The sequence below is a fragment of the Cibotium barometz genome, chromosome 56 (assembly GCF_041138505.1).
Source record: "Cibotium barometz isolate CiBa-2024 chromosome 56, ASM4113850v1, whole genome shotgun sequence".
Classification (NCBI taxonomy): domain Eukaryota; kingdom Viridiplantae; phylum Streptophyta; class Polypodiopsida; order Cyatheales; family Cibotiaceae; genus Cibotium; species Cibotium barometz.
In genome coordinates, this window is record NC_141101.1 from 35,412,334 (window position 1) to 35,433,760 (window position 21,427).

A 21,427-nucleotide genomic window follows, 5' to 3' on the forward strand; every position below is an offset into this window, starting at 1 on the left:
TTTTGAAAAATTTTAGATTAAGGTTCTGAGGGGCCAATTAGATTAATCCAAATATAGGGAGGAGATAAATTGAAGAAGTAAAGAAAATCCCCCAAAAATGAGTAAATACTCACATAAGATGAAGAGTTGACTAAGGACAAGGATATTAGTTAAAAAAAGAAGAGATATTTAGAGAAATGATGCATTTTTGACACCTCAGTGTATGGGGGAATTCCCCTCATGAAGGAGGCACCTATTTCACATGTGTGGTTGAGTTTTAAACTCATAAATAATGAGATTTTTTCATCTCTCCTCTCTCCTGCTTCAACTAGATCCAAAAAGTAAGCTAAACTGACCTAAAAATGGTCACAATTTGACCAAACTGATCTGGAAAATTCTAGAATCAGTTTGCTTGGTTAGAGGCTCACTTTTTCCTATAAATGAAGCCTCCCCCTTTGTAAATGGATAATCGTGTTTTATGCACTATTACTCTAGTTCTCCCCAGAGTCAAAAATTGTGAGTTTATTAATAATTCATTAGTTTTTGACCATTCCCTCTTCTAAAGAATTGGTGTGGCCACTCTTGTTCCCTCAAACCATCAAGCCAAAGGAAAGCTCCCAGAAATTCATGTAAGTTAGAAATCCTACTTTTTCTTATTCCTTTTAATGGTTTTCTAATTTTTGTTTTGTTTTAAAATGTAAAATGATGCTATGCCTTGCTAGAAAGGTTTTCCCCCTCTCTTCTTCTTAAATTCAGCCTTTCTTTATCCTAGATAAATAATCTAATTGTTGGAATTAAACTTTTCATATTATTTCTCTTTTAAAAGTGAAATTTGATTAGTTTAGAATGCTTTAAACCATTTGGGGATAATTTTTAAGTAACTTAAGAATAGGAAAATTAAAAAATGGTCAGCCATACAAAGGAGGTTATGGCAAAATTTTCTTAAATTTTGTGAAATAAGTTTTATCTTTTATTATTCAAAAAGAGTAATCCCCATCGTTTGTGTATTCTAAAAGTGTTATTTTCATTCTATGCATAGTAGAAATATTTTTATTATAAAAGTGTTATTTCTATTAAAATTAAATTCTATGCATAGAAAGATGCATATTGAATTTTTTTAATTATAAAAGCGTTACTTTCATCAATTATGATTTTATGCATAAAAAGATGCTTAAAGAATTTATTTTTATTTCAAAAGAGTTATTCTTATCAATTTTGATTTTATGCATAGAAAGATGCATAAAGAATTTATTTTTATTTCAAAAAAGTTATTCTCATCAATTTTGATTTTATGCATAGAAAGATACATAAAGAAATTTATTTTTATTTTATTTTGAAAGTGTTATTTTCCTTAAAATTGAATTTATGCGTAAATAGATGTATAAAGGGATTTTTATAAAAGTGTTATTCCCACTGAAGTTGATTTTTACAAAAGAATGAATGGATGGATAGATGTGATGTGAATCAGATAAATGTGAATGAATAGATGGATAGATGTGATGTGAATCAGATAAATGTGAATGAATGGATGGATAGAGGTGATGTGAATCAGATAAATGTTCATGAATAGATGAATAGATGTGATGTGAATCAGATAAATGTGAATGAATGGATGGATAGATGTGATGTGAATCAGATAAATGTGAATGGATGGATGGATGGATGTGGATGTATGTGAAGAATAGAAGTGGATATATGTGAAAGAATGGATGTGGATGTGTGTATGTGAAAGGATGGATGTGGATGTATGTGAAGAATAGAAGTGGATGTATGTGAAGTGTAGAAGTGGATGTATGTGAAAGAATGGATGTGGCTCATGATGGACTGATTCGCTTTTGAATAAGATGGTATCCTCTTGGCATCTCCATAGCATGAATCCATAGGCTTAAATGAATTTTGTGGTGGTTTGCTATTCACTTAAGAAGTACCGGGCTGAAATGACAAGGGCCTCAAATCCTTGATGAAAGGTTTCCTAGCATCCATCATAAGTCCAAATGAAGGAGCCTTTAAAGAAGCTTGCATAGCTTGTTTACCTCCCTTGTGAATCTCACCAATTCTATCCACATTAGCATCTTCATGGTGTTGATTCATAGATTGCCCCAATTAATCTTGTAAGATCCCCGTCCCCACCGCGCGCAACGAATTCAGGGGTGCTAGCAGCGGAAGTAGCACTTCTTGCGCGGGGCAGGGTCCCACTGTCGGGGCCTCGCCCACGGATATCCAGACAAGAGACTAATCCATCGGTTCTTCCAAAACCGAACCCAGAAAAACTTCCCTTGCCCGGAAAGCATGGGGATTCCTCCAAGATAAATTTTTCTCTAACGTAGTCAAAAACCTTAACTAACTGAACTAATCTGACCGAACCCGTAAGTCCCATAGTCAAATCAAGAAAAAGATTCCACTTGGATCCTAGAGACCAACGCTTTTTTCCTCATTAAGAGGCACAGCCATTGATTCTTTTCCATAGAAAAATTTTTGTCCGGGATTTACTTCATCTATCGTACCATAACAGAATTGAGTCTCAATTTAGGGATCCATCAGTCCAGCCGTGAGTTAGCCAACCACACTGTAGTGATGGGATCCAATTAAGAATTTGGTTAGGTTTTGTCCTGAGTACCAGGGAAAAGAGTTCCCAGGCCCCCTAGCCGGATATTCATGCAAACTTAAAACTAGTTACACCACTTACACACCCAATATGAAATTGCCTTTTTCACAGAATCAGCTATCTTTAAAAAACAATCTTTAATGAAACCATTGTGTCACTGATCATAATCCTCAAAATCTCCAGTTGAATCCTTATTTTCAATCATTCCTTCATCGGTGTACCTATGGCATCATTGGCAACCAGAACGCTCACCACCCATCCACTCAGGGGTCTTTTCGATAGTTCCTAGCTCATAGTAACCGGCAATATATTCACATATCAAAAATGGAATCTCCGTTGAAGATCAGCAAGATCAACCAACGGATCCATATAAAAGAGCCATGGACTCATCCGTTGAGCCAGCAAGGTTAATCAACCAGATCCATCCCCGAATTCAGAAAACAACTCTTACTCCTTGTTCCAATATCTTCCACGATGCACATGTGGGTATCGTCCCGATGACCCATAGCCCGAGCACCGTATGGTCAACACCCTCTAGGATCCTTCGCAGGTGACCTAGCGCTTCACTCATAGGCCACTTCCTTGGTCCCTCATCCACCGTACCAGAAGCTCACCATTTTAATCGAACTGAGGCTGGTCAAGACCTCAGCCGACCTTGCTACGCGAGACGTCCTCCAATGACTCTCCGTCAGCTATTGTAACTTTATTAGATTAGGTCTCCACGACTTTATTCACAAGACGGTCAAAATGCTTCTTCAGCATTCTTGACATAAAACAGTCATTTAAAAACAGTTCAAAAATACATTATCTATAACGAACTCTCGTCTTTCCACATTGCTCCACATCAAACCACATTAATTAATTCCACAACCATTTCATAAGTATTCCTATTCACATCATTTTCATCTCATCACATCTTTCCTCAATTTATCCTCATCAGATCTCATCCATTCGCACCCATATGCACATCTCATCACATCCACTCGCATCTACCCATATGCACATCTCATCACATCACATTCATTCACATCTCATCCATTCAGACCACATCACATTCACTCACATCTCATCCATTCAGACCACATCACATTCGCTCACATCACATCTCATTCATTTTACCTCACATCTCATTCATTCACATCTATCCCGATTCACATCCCATCACATCTCATTCATTCACATCTATCCCGATTTACATCCCATCACATCACATTCATTCATATCCATCACATTCACTTTCATTCATATCCATCACATTCATTCTCATCACCATTATATCACATCACTACTATCCACATCATATCTCATTCATACACATCTCATCTCATTCATCCACATCCATCCAATCGTTCACATGTACGACTACTCGCATCTATCCATACATTCATATCTATCACTTCACATCCACATATATTCATGTCACGTCTCATCTCTTTATCATCACATCACATTCTTTCACATACACATCTATATCCATTCTTTCACATACATACACATCCATTCTTTCACATACTCATTCACATCCATTCTTCTCATACACATTCATATCCATTCTTCACATACACATCCTTATCCATTATTTCACATACTCATTCACATCCATTCTTCACATACACATTCACTCACATCTCATATCATTCATTTACATTATGATTCACATGACATCACATCTCATCCATTTATTCACATTTATCTGATTCACATCACATCTATTCACCTCACATCTTATCACCTCTATTCACATCACATCCATCCATTCATTCCCATCTATCTGATTCACATCACATCTCATCACATCTATTCACCTCACATTCTCATCATCTCTATTCACATCACATCCATCTGTTCATTCATTCCCATCTATCTGATTCACATCACATCTCATCACCTCTATTCACATCACATCCATCCATCCATTCACATCTATCTGATTCACATCACATCTCATCACCTTTATTCACATCACATCCATCCATCCATTCACATCTATCTAATTCACATCACATCTCATCACATCTATTTACCTCTCATCTCATCACCTCTATTTACATCACACCCATCCATCCATTTATTCACATCTATCTAATTCACATCACATCCATCCATCCAATCATCATCTATCTGATTCACATCTTATCTCATCACATCTATTCACCTCATATTCTCATCACCTCTATTCACACCACATCCATCCATCCATTCTTCTCATCTATCTAATTCCCATCATCTATTCACCTCATATTCACATCACTTCTATTCACATCACATCCATCCATCCATTCGCATCTACCTAATTCACATCACATCTATCCATCCAATCATCATCTATCTAATTCACATCTTATCTCATCACATCTATTCACCTCATATTCTCATCACTTCTATTCACATCACATCTATCCAATCATCTATCTGATTCGCATCTTATCTCATCACATCGATTCACCTCTATTCACATCACACCCATCCATCCAATCATCTATCTGATTCACATCGCACCCATCCATCCAATCATCTATCTGATTCACATCTTATCTCATCACATCTATTCGCCTCACATCTCATCACCTCTATTCACATCACACCCATCCATCCAATCATCTATCTGATTCACATCTTATCTCATCACATCTATTCGTCTCACATCTCATCACCTCTATTCACATCACACCCATCCATCCAATCATCTATCTGATTCACATCTTATCTCATCACATCTATTCGCCTCACATCTCATCACCTCTATTCACATCACATCACACCCATCCATCCAATCATCTATGTGATTCACATCTTATCACATCACACCCATCCATCCAATCATCTATCTGATTCACATCTTATCTCATCACATCTATTCGCCTCATATTCTCATCACTTCTATTCACATAATTTAAACATAGAATTTAAGAGGATTCTAATTTTTGGTATAAAGATTATTTATGCATCTATTTATGCATAATTCAATTTTAAGGAAAATAACACTTTTGAAATAAAATTAAGTTCTTTATGTATCTTTCTATGCATAAATTCAATTTTAATGAGAATAACTCTTTTGAAATAAAAATAAATCCTTTATGCATCTTTCTATGCATAAATTCAATTTTAATGAGAATGATACTTTTGAAATATAAATAAATCCTTTATGCATATTCCTATGCATAAATTCAATTTTAATGAGAATGAAACTTTTGAAATAAAAACAAATCCTTTAGGCATCTTCCTATGCATAAATTCAATTTTAATGAGAATGACACTTTTGAAATAAAAATAAATCTTTTATGTATCCTTCCTATGCATAAATTCAATTTTAATGAGAATAGAACTTTTGATATAAAAATAAATCTTTTAGAATGCACAAACGGAGGGAATTACTCTTTTAGAATAACCTAATGATAAACTTTAGTTCCACAAAATTTAAGAAAATTTTACCATAAGCTCCTTTGTATGGTTGACCATTTCTCAATTTTTTCATTCAATTTATGACTTGAATTAATCGAATTTAAATTCTAATATCTCTAATCTACTCCATTTTTCAATAATTAAACTGATATCTGTGGACGAGGCCCCGACTGTGAGACCCTGCCTTGCGGCGCAAGAAGTGCTACTTCCACTGCTAGAACCCCTGAATTTGTTGCGCGGTGGGGATAGGGACCTCACAGCTGGTATCAGAGCAAATTGGCTAATGAGGATCAACCGAGAAGCCAAAAATGTCAAAAATTTATGAAGAAGCAGTAAAAGATTGTAATTGTGTGAAAAAATTCATATGAATTGATATTCAAACTGAGATTCGTAAATTGGGTCTTCAGATGGAAGTACCCCAATTGTATGGAATCCCTGACTTGCTTGAGGCCTAAACATGATGGTATTTACCTTATAGTTCCAAGGACCGTGACTACCCGTATATACCGAGGGTATAACTGCAGCTCTTTACTGGCAATATATACGAGTAAATCTAAGACTTGAAATTATAAGCATTAATACTATCCAGATGATGAATTCAAATGTGGTTGATATGATTTTAAATTCTAGTTGAGAATTGATGAGTTGATTTGGATTCTGATTGAAAAATGAAGATTCCTAAATTTTGGTTGAAATGTAATAAACTAAGCAAAACCCCACAATGAGGATGAACGGGACGAGTCCCTATGATGATGTTCATAGCTGGAATGACGTTAATGACTTCAGCAAATCACTATGAGATTAGTGGATTGTGCTGGTGGCAGATTGCTGCTGTTAACACTTGACCCAGTGGATCAAGTTAAGGGATGTCAAATTAAAAATCTGTATAATTAAAAATTTCCATGAAGGACTATTCAGATAGGAAATTCGGTCTAATGGACCATTATTGTGATAAGGAATTGAATGATACGATCTAAGTGAATTATTATCTGATGAGTTTTATATGAGGGATCTTTATCCCAGGATTCTGTTGGGTTCACCAAATTGTAAGGAACCCCAGAATTAGTTGGATCTTAAGGAAAAGAGCTCCTCTAATTTTGTGAGATGAGAACATCTCGCGTTTTTTAAGTGGGGTAGGATGTAAGATTCCTCCCTCCGACTTTTGAGACGTGCAGGTGTAAAAACCTCCCTTTCTCATCTTATAATTATTCCCCTCTCTGAAATAAAAGAAAGCTCCTATTTTGGCCTAGAGAGAGAAAATGTCTAGAGGGAGGTAATTCAAAATTGAATCCTCCTAGTGTCTAAAATGGTTTTCCCTGAAACAGATATTCAAAAAGAAATTTCCAATGTGCAATTGAAATAAATTGAAATCAGGTAAAAAGGACCTTAGCCTAAGGGTCCAGATTTTCTGAAATTTTTGAATTAAGGTTCCTATGGACCAATTAGATTAATCCAAATGTAGGGAGGAGATAAATTGAAGAATAAAAGGAAATCCCCTCCAAAAATGAGCAACTCACATAAGATGAAGAGTTGACTAAAGACAAGGTTATTAGTTAAAAAAGAAAAGATATTTAGAAGAAATGATGCATTTTTGACACCTCAGTATGGGGGAATTTTCCTCATGAAGGAGGCGCCTATTTCACATGTGTGGTTGAGTTTTAAACTCACAAATAATGAGATATTTTTATCTCTCCTCTCTCCTGCTTCAACTAGATCCAAAAAGTAAGCTAAACTGACCTAAAATAGTCAAAAATTGACCAAACTGATCTGGAAAATTCTAGAATCAGTTTGCTTGGTTAGAGGCTCACTTTTTCCTATAAATGAAGCCTCCCCCTTTGTAAATGGTTAATAGTGTTTATTGCACTGTTACTCTACTCCTCCCCAGAGCCAAAAACAGTGAATTTATTGATAATTCATTAGTTTTTGACCATTTCCTCTTCAAAAGAATTGGTGGCCACTCTTGTTGCAAACAAGAGTAGATCCCTCAAACATCAAGCCAAAGGAATGCTCACAAAAATTCATGTAAGCTAGAAATCCTACTTTTTCTTTATTCCATTTAATGGTTTTCTAAATTTTATTTTCTTTAAAATGAAAAATGATGCTACGCCTTGTTGGAAAGGCTTTCCCCCTCTCTTCATTCTTGAATTCAACCCTTCTTTATCCTAGATGTGTAATCAAATTGTTAGAATTAAACTTTTCATATTGTTTCTCTTTAAAAAGTGAAATTTGATTAGTTTAGAATGCTTTAAACCATTTGGGATATATTCTAAGTAACTTGAGAATGAAAAAAAATTCAAAAATGGTCAGCCATACAAAGGAGGTTATGGCAAAAAAATAAATAAATTTTGTGAAATAAGTTTTATCTTTTATTATTCAAAAAGAGTAATCCCCACCGCTTGTGTATTCTAAAAGTGTTATTTTTATTCTATGCATAGAAAAATGCATATTAGAAATATTTTTTTATAATAAAAGTGTTATTTCATTAGAATTAATTTCTATGCATAGAAAGATGCATATTGGGAATATTTTGATTATAAAAGTGTTACTTTCATCAAAATTGATTTTTATGCATAAATAGATGCATAAAAGAATTTTTTATTATAAAAGTGTTACTTTCATTAAAATTGAATTTATGCATAAATAGATGCATAAAAGATTTTTTTTTATAAAAGCGTTACTTTCATCAAATTTTGATTTTATGCATAGAAAGATGCATAAAGAAATTTATTTTTATTTCAAAAGAGTTATTCTCATTAATTTTGATTTTATGCATAAAAAGATGCATAAAGAAATTTATTTTTATTTCAAAAGAGTTATTCTCATCAATTTTGATTTTATGCATAGAAAGATGCATAAAGAAATTTATTTTTATTTCAAAAGAGTTATTCTCATTAAAATTGAATTTATGCATAGAAAGATGCATAAAAGATTTATTTTTATTTCGAAAGTGTTACTCCTTAAAATTGAATTTATGCATAAATAGATGCATAAATGGATTTTTATAAAAGTATTATTTCCCACTGAAGTTGTTCTTATACATAAATACATGTGTAAACGGATTTTTATAAAAGTGTTATTTCTCACTAAAGTTGTTCTTATGCATAAATAGATGCGTAAAGAATCTTTATATCAAAAATAAGAATTCTCTTACATTCTATAAATAGATGTGATATGAATCAGATAGATGAGAATGAATAGAGGATGGATGTGACGAGAATAGCAGTGATGAGAATGAGATGTAAATAGATGTGATGAGATGGGATGCGAATCAGATAGATGGGAATGAATGGATGGATGGATGTGATGAGAATAGAAGTGATGAGAATGAGAGGTAAATAGATGTAATGAGATGGGATGCGAATCAGATAGATGGGAATGAATGGATGGATGGATGTGATGAGAATAGAAGTGATGAGAATGAGAGGTAAATAGATGTGATGATATGTGATGCGAATCAGATAGATGGGAATAAATGGATGGATGGATGCGATGAGAATAGGAGTGACGAGAATGTGAGGTGAATAGATGTGATGAGATGTAATGCAAATCAGATAGATGGGAAAGAATGGATGGATGGATGTGATTTGATGAGAATAAAAGATGGGAAAGAATGGAAGGATGGATGTGATGAAAATAAAAGTGATGGATGTGATTTGATGTGGGAATGATATGATGTGATAGGGATTGATGAAAAAAAAATTGTGGGAAGATGAGAAAAGATGGGGACTAATGTGAAAGGATGCGGAGTGATGAGAAAAAATGGAAATATTGTTGGAACTGTATTTGTATGTGAAATCTATTTTTAAATGACTGTTTTATGTTAAGAATGCTGGGGAACCATTTTGACCGTCTTGTGAATGAGGTTGTGGAGACCTATCTGTTAAAGTTACAACTGCTGAACGGAGAGTCAACGGAGGACGTCTCGCATAGCAAGGTCAGTTGAGGTCTTGACCAGCCTCGGTTTTTTGATTTAAATGGTGAGCTTTCGATACAGTGGATGAGGGACCAAGGAAGTGGCCTATGAGTGAAGTGCTAGGTGACCTGCGAAGGATCCTAGAGCGGTGCTCGGGCTCTAGGTCGCCCGACAATACCCACATGTACGTCGGGAAAGATATTAGAACAAGGAGTAAGAGTTATTTTCTGAATTCGGGCATGGATCTGGTTGGTTGACCTTGGTGGTCCTCAACAACGGATGAGTCCATGGCTCTTTTATATGGATCCGTTGGTTGATCTTGCTAATCTTCAATGGAGATTCCATTTTGATATGTGAATATATTGCGGGTTACTCTATGAGCTAGTAGGAACTATCGAAAAGGCCCCTGAGTGAACAGGTGGTGAGCGTTCTGGTTGCCAATGATACACCGATGAAGGAATGATTGGAAATAAGGATTCAACCAGAGATTTTGAGGATTGTGATCAGTGACACAATGGTTTCATTAAATGATCGTTTTAAAGATAGTTGATGCTGAGAAAAAGGCAATTTCATATTGGGTATGTAAGTGGTGTGACTAGTTTTAAGTTTGCATGAATATTCGACTAGGGGGCCTGGGAACTCTTTTCCTTGGTACCCGAGACAAAACCTAACCAAATTCTTAATTGGATCCCATCACTACAGTGGTTGGGCGGTTGGTGGTTGGCTAACCCACGGGACTAGATGGGGTTAGGCTGGACTGATGGATCCTTAAATTGAGACTCAATTCTGTTATGGTACGATAGATGAAGTAAATCCTAGACAAAAATTGTTCTATGGAAAAGAATCAACGGTTGTGCCTCTCAATGAGGAAAAAAGCATTGGTCTCTATGATCCAAGTGCAATCTTTTCCCTGATCTGACTTGGGACTTACGAGTTCGATCATATCAGTTCAGTTAGTTAAGGCTTTTGACTACGTTAGAGAAAAGTTATCTCCTGGAGGAATTGCCCATGCTTTTCGGGCAAGGGAAGTTTTTCCGAGATCCGTTTTGGAAGAACCAATGGATTAGTCTCTTGTCCGGATATCCGTGGGGGCGAGGCCTCGAGTGTGAGACCCTGTCCCGCACAAGAAGTGCTACTTCTGCTGCTAGAACCCCTGAATTCGTTGCATGGTGGGGATAGGGACCTCACACCTTTGTTCATCAAAAAAGCTGCATCACTATTTGGGAATGCTAGAGCACGAGTAGTGATTAATGGTAAGTTATCAGAACCATTTTAGCTCAAGAGATCTATAAGACAGGGTTGTCCTTTAGCCCCCCTTCTCTTTGCGATAGCTGCAGATGCACTAGGGTGGCTTGTTCAAGATGCATTACAAAAAGGGAAAATGAAAGATATTGAACTACCTCACAACAAGGGACAGATGTGTCCAGCTTTTTGTAGATGACACTAATGGATTGGTTCATAATGATGAGAAATCTATTAAAACCTTTTGGGATTGCCTACAGATCTTTTGCATGGCCTCCGGCTCTCACATTAATCACCAGAAAATAGGCATCAAAACTTTGATCAATGACCCTCCGGATTGGCTTACTCAACAGGGATGTCAAATCATAAAAGAGGGGAAAATATTCTGAGACTGCTAGGCATTCCAATGGGATTCGGAGTCTCATTGAAACAGAGATGGTAGTGGGTAATGGAAAAAGTAAAAGCAAAGTTTGACATATGGAAGGGTTACCAACAGAGTTTAGCAAGAAGATGTTGAAAAGATGCAGGGGGGAAGAGAGCTTGAGCTCTTGCAAGCACACACACACACTCACAAAACCCTAATAGAGAACACACAAGGTGAGAGGCTGAAAATCTTCTTCTTCTTCACTCAACACTCAACACACCATATACAAGAATAAGAGTACACACAATATGAAAGGTACTCAACCACATACATACACGGGTTCTCTATAGTGTGAACCCGACTAAATGAGCTGGCGCTATAACTATGCCAGTCTCTAGAATGGCTGTCACACAGCCTGTCATCCCACTGGCCGCATATCACCCAAGATCTCACCAACCATGCCAGTGGTGTAAGTGTGGGGCCTATCCCCCAGGTGGGTCATCAGTGTCCACCGCCTCACTAGACGAGCTCGATATCTCAACACTCCCCCTCGAGCTCAACTCCATCTCATGTACACCAAGCGAAGCCCTGAATCTGCGGAGCTTCTCTGTACCCAATGCTTTGGTGAAGATGTCAGCTACCTAATCCTATGTGCTGACATAAACAAGGTCAAGATCTCCTGCCAAGACCTTCTCTCTGACGAAGTGGTAGCGGACCTCTATGTGCTTCGTACGAGCATGAAAGACTGGGTTCCTGGCCAACTGTATACTGCTAATGTTGTCACAGAAAATGACAACTTGTCTATCCACTGATAGACCCAAATCTGCAAGTAGCTTTCTCAACCAAGCTACCTCACATGCTGCCATAGCAGCTCCTCTGTACTTGATAGAGCAACCGTAGGCTGCTTCTTGCTGCTCCAAGTCATAGCAGCACTCCCCAAAGAAAACATGAATCCACTGGTAGATCTTCTATCTGAGATACTACCAGCCCAATCAGCATCTGTGTACCCATGTACACATGTCTCTGTCCCAGTCTCATAGAATAGTCCACAATGCAAAGTAGACTTCACATACCTCAGTATGCGTCTCACTGCATCCAAATGCGATTTCCGTGGAACCTGCATAAACTGACTCACCAACCCAACAGCATAGCTCAAATCTGGTCTGGTGATCGTCATGTAGATCAAACTTCCTACTATGCGCCTGTACATAGTAGGATCCTCCAAGATCTCTCCTGAATATGCACTCAACTTGCTATTCTGATCCAATGGCACAGAAATAGGCTTACAGCCTGTCATACCATACTTGGACAACATATCCAAGCCATACTGTCTCTGCAGTAATCCAATACCATGTGGTGACCTAATAACCTCAATGCCCAAGAAATATCTGAGCTCCCCCAGATCCTTCATCTCGAACTTCTGTCTAAGCAAGATCTTTACATCAAAGATCTCTGCATCATGGTCCCCCGTAATGATCAAGTCATCTACATAGATGACAACAAGCACAATTCCTCTATCACCATGTCTCACATACAATGAGAAATCTGCATTGGCTACATGAAAGCCAATAGTGACAAGATATTCAGAAATCTTGTCAGACCATGCTCTTGGTGCTTGCTTTAAGCCATACAAGGCTTTCTTCAACCTGCAAACATGCTCGGGGTGACCCACATTCTCATAACCAGGTGGCTGCAACATATACACCTCTTCTTGCAAATCCCCATGCAAGAATGCATTCTTTACATCCATCTGATGTAAAGAATGCAAGAATGCATTCTTTACATCCATCTGATGTAAAGACCATTGCTTTAACGTAGCCACTGCTATCACAACTCTCACCGTTGCCAACTGGGCTGAAAGTTTCCTCATAATCAATCCCATATGTCTGTGCATATCCTTTGGCTACCAATCTAGCCTTGTACCTGTTTATGCTTCCATCACTGTTATGTTTAACTTTGTACACCCACTTGCATCCAATGGCTTTCTTGCCTTCAGGCAATTGCACTAAATCCTAAGTTTCATTTCCATATAGTGCATCCATCTCCTCATCCATAGCTTTCTCCCAACACACATTTCCAACAGCCTCATCGATGCATGTGGGCTCTACAACCTGCACAACCTTTGCCATATATGCATAGTGATGTGCCACATAACCATCATATGTAAATCTCTGCACAGGGTTCTTCACTCTCCCTAATCTTCGCAGCTTTTTATTCATGGCTTCCATAGCCTTCTTTACACCAGGTGTTCTCATAGTAGCTGGGATCCCAAGCTTCTCATCAAGGCTCATATCTGAGCCACTAGACTCTCCATCAACATGAGAATGCCCTGCAGAAATGTTAGGCATACCAAGGGGCTCAACCACTTTCTCTTTTCCTTTACGTGATGTACTAATCACATTTGCAGGACTGGTATTATGACGCAGCCTGCCACTCCATGGTCTATCAATAGACCCACTAGATGAGGACTCTCCTGGTCCACTCAAAGACTGTGATTGCTGACCTGCATTCTGTGCAACCACACTTCCACTCACATCAGCCCCAACAGCTTCTTTTTCAGCAGCATACCAGCTGCTCATCTCATCAAAGACAACATCCCTGCTTACCCTCAACTCACGTGTAGCAGGGTTATAACACCTGTATCCCTTTTGCTCAAGGGAGTATCCAATAAACACACATTTTTCAGCTTTCGGATCCAGCTTAGTTCTCAGCTCATCTGCCACATGCACATATGCAATGCATCCAAAGACTTTCAGATGAGACAAATCTGGTTTTCTGCGAGTAAACCTCTCCTCTGGAGTTACATCATGTATGGCTGCAGTTGGAGTCCTGTTCATGATGTATACTGCTGTAGAAACAGCCTCAGTCCAATAGCTATGCGGCATATTCTTCTCTTCCATCAATGCTCGCGCAATCTCAGCAATGTGCCTGTTTTTTCGCTCAGCAACTCCATTTTGCTGCGGAGTGTATCTGCATGTAAACTGTCTCCGAATACCATTCTTCTTCAAAAATTCAGAGAACTCATTGGAGAAGTACTCTCCCCCTCCATCTGACCTTAGGCACTTTACATATTTCCCTGTTTGCTTTTCAACCAAAACTCTGAAATTCTGAAGTGGGTGAACACCTCACTCTTCTCCTTCATGAAATATACCCACACTTTCCTTGTGTGGTTATCAATGAAAGTCACATAATACCTGCAGCCTCCCATAGATATGGTCTTCGTAGGACCCCATACATCTGAATGCACAACATCTAGTGCATTTCTGCTCACATATCTGTTACGTGGAAACACATGCTTTGTTTGCTTCCCAAATTGGCATGCTTCACATATTTTCTGCATACCTTCCACTTTAAATTTTGGCAGCCCTGTCACAATTCCTTTTGTCTGCATAGACTTCAATCTCTGCACATTTACATGTCCAATCCTTTTATGCCAAATCATTCAATGTAAACATTCTGCCCACTTTGTTACCTTTTGCAACCAACCTGCACTTGTCTTTAAAGTCTTCAACATAACAACCATCAGGGTTAAACCGAACCTGCAAACCCTGCTCAATCATCTGGCCAACTAAAACCAGATTCTTTGTTATGTTTGGTACATGAAGTATATCTGCAAGGTACTTCACTTTGCCATCCTGCATAGACAATGGCACATCTCCAACATGGGCAATTGGATGAGCAGTGTCATCCCCTGTTTCCACAAAACCTGGTCTTTCCGGGTTTTTCATCTCCTTGAACCACTCCCCATGACTCGTCATGTGGTTCGAAGCGCCTGAGGATGCATAGTTGTTTTGCTGCACTTTCCTATTTTGCATGTCAGCCTGCTTCTTATAACATTCTGCCTGCACATGTCGAGGCTTACCACAATAATAGCATTCACGTGCATCATTATATTGCCTTTGCCAATTTTCACGGCCTCTTTGACTCCCCCTGCCTCTGAATTTGCCTCTTCCACCTGCGTGTTGTTGTTGTTGTTGATTCTGGGACTGTTGTTGTTGTTGCTGCTGCTGGCCATAATTCTGATTACCTGTTCGGCCACCTCCTTGACCGCGTCCACGGCCTCCTCTACCTCGTCCTCTTCCTGAACTCGTGTAGAAGGCCTGTTGCTCTGAACTGTTTTTGCTTTGTGAAGACTGTTGGTCTTCACCCAAGCTCTTCTCTTCGATAATCAGCATAGACACCAAATCTGTAAAGGTGGGAATGTTTTCCCGAGTCTGAATGGACGTCTTGAACGCCTTGTATTGTGGCCCGAGACCACGTAGACAGACTTCCACCTTGTCATCATCATCTACTGACACACCAATAGATGCAAGGGATTCCACAATACCCTTTATCTTCAGCGCATAGTCATTCACAGACATGCTCTTTTTCTCCACAGTATGAAGTTCATTCTTCAACTGTATCTTACATGCCTTGGTATTTGTTTCATAGAGCTTTACCAAGGTGTCCCACGCCTCCTTGGGGGACTTGGCATCCTGAATGTGCCCAATCATGGTGTCCTGTATACTAATGGAGAGCCAATACATAACCTTCCTGGCTCCTTGGTTCCAGTCTTTAAACTCTTTCATATCTGCAGCAGTATATCCGGTATCTCCGGTGCCTCTTCATGCTCACCTTCTATGTAGTCCCAATAGCCTTTTCCCATCAGGAAATTCGTCAACCTGAACCTCCAAGCATGGAAGTTATTCTTATCAAGCTTCTCAGCCACAATCTGGGTTATCCCATCATTTGACATCTTGCCCACACAATTTTACCAGAAACAGCACTCTGGTTTTTCTGCACAAACTGCTGTATTTTCTGCAGCGGTACTGTAGTACTCTCAAATGTCACAACCAGTGACTTCAATGTGCATACATACACCCAATGGCAACTGTAGACCTCTTTGCAGCACCCACAGTGTCTGCACAGTCAATCTGTCTTCCTGCAGTTCTTAAAACAGAGTTCTGCAGAGAATCGATGACTTACCCGCAGTGCTCGAAATCGCCTGCTTTCTGAAAAACGGAGGTCCAGACGCACCTGAAACGCGTTTTCGACCCAGAAAATATAGTCCGATAGGACAATATAGTTGCCCTATAGCTTTGCTCCCGCGAAGAAAGCTCCTCAATCAGAGATCGTTTGCCAATGCCTCCCGTAGAGCTCCCGACAAGGGTGTAGTCACCAACACAAATAGGGAAGAGTAGTTGAAGCTCTTACCCTCGTACCGCTTCCTGTGGTTCTCTTGCTTGCAGCTTAGCCCTTTTAGCACGAACCAGGCTCTGATACCATGAAAAGATGCAGGGGGGAAGAGAGCTTGAGCTCTTGCAAGCACACACACACACACTCACAAAACCCTAATAGAGAACACACAAGGTGAGAGGCTGAAAATCTTCTTCTTCTTCACTCAACACTCAACACACCATATATAAGAATAAGAGTACACACAATATGAAAGGTACTCAACCAAATACATACACGGGTTCTCTATAGTGTGAACCCGACTAAATGAGCTGGCACTATAACTATGCCAGTCTCTAGAATGGCTGTCACATAGCCTGTCATCCCACTGGCCGCATATCACCCAAGATCTCACCAACCATGCCAGTGGTGTAAGTGTGGGGCCTATCCCCCAGGCGGGTCATCAGTGTCCACCGCCTCACTAGACGAGCTCGATATCTCAACAGATGTTTGGTCCTTAAACATCTTCTTATTCCTATGACCATTTACTTCCTATCATGTGGGATGACAGGCTGTCACACAGCCTGTCATCCCACTGGCCGCATATCACCCAAGATCTCACCAACCATGCCAGTGGTGTAAGTGTGGGGCCTATCCCCCAGGCGGGTCATCAGTGTCCACCGCCTCACTAGACGAGCTCGATATCTCAACAGATGTTTGGTCCTTAAACACCTTCTTATTCCTATGACCATTTACTTCCTATCATGTTGGATGCCATCTAAGAGCAACATCAAAGAGCTGTAGTCAGTATGCAGGAACTTCCTTTGGTCAGGGGATGCAGATATATATAAAATCCCTAAGGTGGCATGGAACTGTTGTACTCAACCTAAACAGAAAGGAGGACTGGAGGACCCAAATATTGAAGATCTAGCCACTTGAATGGTAGCTAAATGGATTATCAGAAGCTTGTTCCAACCAAATTGAGATTGGTCAATCTTAATTCACAGAAACTTGAGTTCTCACAGGATGTTGGAGAGACAGCAATGGAGAAACATTCCATTTGTGCCTCCGTTCTTCAATGGAATCAAGATTAAACCCTCTGGATCGGAACTAGTGAGGAGCTGCTGGTCCTCATGGAATAGAGTAGAAGGACTCCTACGCCTGTCGAAGAACACCAAGAAAGTTGCTGGTATCTTTTGTAAAGACTCCATATGGTTCTCCATCTACCTAGAGGATTGTGTGGATAGAGACAGCTTGAAGAGAGCCCATAAATTATCAAAAAAGGGAATTCAATCCTGGGATGATATCTGGGATTTCACAACTCAAACGTGGTATGAAGTAGATAAGCTAAGGCTCATGTATAGAATCAACAGAGAGGATTTACTTTTCATCCAGTCCAAAATAACCAAATGGGATCATGACAAGGCAATGCTCATACAGTGCAGAAGCCCCTTCACCTTGGATGCATTTAATTGGGGACACTCCAACTCGCTGTTGCCCATCCCTCCCCTGCCTATCAATGGAATGTTGATGCATGTGAGACTAAACTTAAAATGGAACATCCTCTAGGTTAGAAAACAATGGGAATTTTGCTTTTCTAAAATCAGGTCAAATATTATTCCTCCAAAAAAATCAATCTTGCTATGGCTCATTATGCATAAAGGAATCCGGACCTACTTTAGAGCCAAAAAACTGGGGATAGGAGATGGTTTATGCCCCCGATGTAGACAGGAAGAAGAGACCATCCCCCATCTGTTTATTTCTTACAAATTTGATAGAAGTCTTTTGGAACTGATTCACCAATGCCTTACCCCGATCAGGGTCTCTCAGCTAACGTGGAAACAAATCCTTCTTGGGGATTTTACTGGGTGCTCATCAAGGATCTGGAATACAATAAGACATGAATATCTATGGTGTGTGTGGAATATGCGTAATTATGCAGTGTTTCAAAATATAGTCTCACTCAAATGCCCAGGCTTGAAGAGTGCTCTGTATGAGCAAATGAAGATGATACTCAAAGCGGACAAGACTGTCTGCCGAGCTCAATAGTTCACGGATTGAAGTCAAAGAAATTCTTGCTGGTGAACGAAGCTTGGGAAGAGTATGAAGAGAAAGTCAGCAACATCAAAGCCAACCAGGTGAGCCAGGAACAAGAATGGAAGGAGGTAGGAAACCGGTTGACATAACTATATCTGACATGTTTATCTTTTGAATAATACAAAATAAATCTCGTTCTGTTTTTTTTTTAACTAACAAAGTAAAGGCACATTTCCAAGCTCATTAAAATTCTGAACCGGTTTTTGTGAGTGCAATCCTATAGGTTCACCTCACACTGCTGCACAACCACCAGTTGAACTTAGAGATCTTGTCTTCTTCTTCATTAATTCCTCAAAAGTGAAAACTAGTTGCCAACCAAGGCCGGCCTTAATAAGGGCCCAACGTTTTTTTAATTGATTAATTCCTTAAGGCTTGTAAACATAGGATAATTTTTTTAAGGTATACGTGGCAGCATAATTTGAAAGATTAGATTTTTTAAAGGTTATTTTTAGAAAAAAAAGGTCGCTGGCATGGATGCCAGGTGTCTTGAAGGGATCTCCTGAGTATGTTGCCAGGCTTCACAGGGTTGTCCTGTAGGCGGAGAAAGAGAGGGATGCGTGCCGCGAGAGAGAGAGAGAGAGGGAGAGGCGCGACGCGCACGCACCGGTTGTGGCAACGAGGGGTTGTCGCAGAGGCACATCATACGAGGCCCCAGGGACGAGTAGAAGGGAGGAGGTGGGTTGTAGGCAGAGGCACATATGAGGGGTTGGGTCGAGGAGGAGCAAAAGGGTTGAGGTGGTGGCGTAGCGGGTTGAGGGGGTGGGCATACAGGGGGCGAAGAAGAAAACCGGTTGTAAACCTTACAATTTAATAAATAATAGCGGGCATTATTTAATACACTGACCATAAAAGCCTGAATATACACGGACGATAAAAGCAATATGGACTGAAATCATTGGGCATAGATGATAGGAGATGCATCTACTTGTTGCTAAGTATTACTGAATGCTCTCTTTTGAGTGGCTGGTTAAATTTTGCTTTCAAAATGAGACGCATGTCACGCATCCTCCACCGACTTATCTTCGTGGGAGGCAGCTCAGTGACAGCGCAGACGCAGGTGTTAGCATTTAGGCCTGGTCACTGACAGTGACCCCACGGTGGTCGACTGTCTCTACCAGCCAGCTCACAACTTCTGTCTTGTCTGTGTGTACTCATCAATGCGGCGCAACACGTATAGCACGTCCGTGCTTTCAAGGCGTCAATGACTTAAGTAAACTAATTTAGGTTGCGAACGCTGCTGCGTCTGTGGACGAGGAGGAGAAGATGGTGTCCACGAACTTGAAGGTAATGGTAGTGTTGGCGCTGGTGTGGTCGATTGCGGCATACAAGTCCATTGCCCAGGTATGTCTGAGAAACCCTGAGCCGTGTGATTTGCAAAGCGAAGTGTTTGAACGTCCTAATTATGGCGTTAACAAGAGCGACTGATGCAGGACTGTGTTTACTCCTTCTACATAAGGACGGGGAGTAGGATAAGCGGAGGTACGAACGCGGTAATCAGCGTGCAGCTTTTTGATTCGGATGGGGACAGCGTGCAGATTGACGACATCGTAACGTGGGGGGGTCTGATGGGAAGCGACCACGATTACTTCGAGAGGGGGAGTCTGGACATTTTCAGCGGACTGGCGACGTGCACCAGCAGCGGCACTATCTGTGGCCTCAATCTCACCAGCGACGGTTCGGGCACCCATCCCGGCTGGTATGTGAACTATCTGGAGGCCACCATCACGGGTGTCCACCTGGGCTGCGACAACCAGGCCTTCGAGATCGAGCAATGGATCGCCGAAGACGCCTCCCCCTACCAGCTCTACGCTTACCGCGACGAATGCGACTCCACCCTCGGATCCCGCCGCCACTACTCCGACCAGTAACAGTACTGCAAAGTACACCACCTCCTCGGGCCCTTAATGCGTCTCTTGTGAATAAGATTCTCGTTTACTTTTGCCATGCAGTGCTTATGTCATTCTTAGTGGGATCTGAACTGTGGCCAGCTTGTAGACCTATGACGACGTCAATTTGTGTTGTGTGACGACTTAGCTAGTCTTAATGACCCCATGTTATTGTGACCTCCACATTTAGTTGTTTGATTTTGCAGGATTTGTAATCGTCGGTTTTACGTGACAAAGGGAACGTAGAAGCAGTGTCGCTAGACAGACTTGGACCTTCTCAAATGTAGAAGGACTCTGCCGGACATTGTTTCTCAATTACCCTTTTGGCCGGGCGCCCGACTTTGTTGGATTTTCCTTGGAATCTAAGTTTTTCGAGCATTGGCAAGCAATCAAGGGGGTTTTTGAATTTGATTTAATTAGCAATAGCTCTTTGCGCTTTTAAGTATCAATGGGGGCTACAGGTGTAAATTGATCCTTGACGGAATTGTTTTGCTCTGAGATTGCTTCCGCTGAATGAAATGGCGTATTGTAATTTGTGTTTGTTTTGTAGACATTTAGTATTGTGTCAAGGCCGTTGGAGCGAGTGTGCACATCATATGTAGTGCCAGTTGGGAACATGCTTCATTTGTAACCGCGCAATGTCTTGATGGGTGCCCACCTCATCGAGCTTATGTAACGAATCGGAAATCACCGTTTCAATGTCTATAGCCTAGAAATACAGTAATTTTGGAAAGAAGGCATCCCAAACATCTATGGGCGGTCAGGTGTAAACAAAGAGCCTCAAA

The 21,427-nt window shown here is 40.1% G+C and overlaps 1 protein-coding gene across 1 annotated transcript; it reads left to right on the forward strand.

The window, feature by feature from the left end:
* Positions 1 to 19,919: 19,919 nt before the first annotated feature.
* Positions 19,920 to 21,053, forward strand: LOC147607157 (PLAT domain-containing protein 3-like). Its single transcript, XM_086791376.1, has 3 exons — positions 19,920 to 20,097; positions 20,187 to 20,636; positions 20,849 to 21,053. Exons 1-2 carry the CDS (start codon positions 20,020 to 20,022, stop codon positions 20,622 to 20,624), a joined length of 516 nt encoding a protein of 171 aa, XP_086647502.1. The 5' UTR covers positions 19,920 to 20,019; the 3' UTR covers positions 20,625 to 20,636; positions 20,849 to 21,053.
* The last annotated feature ends 374 nt before the right edge of the window (positions 21,054 to 21,427 follow it).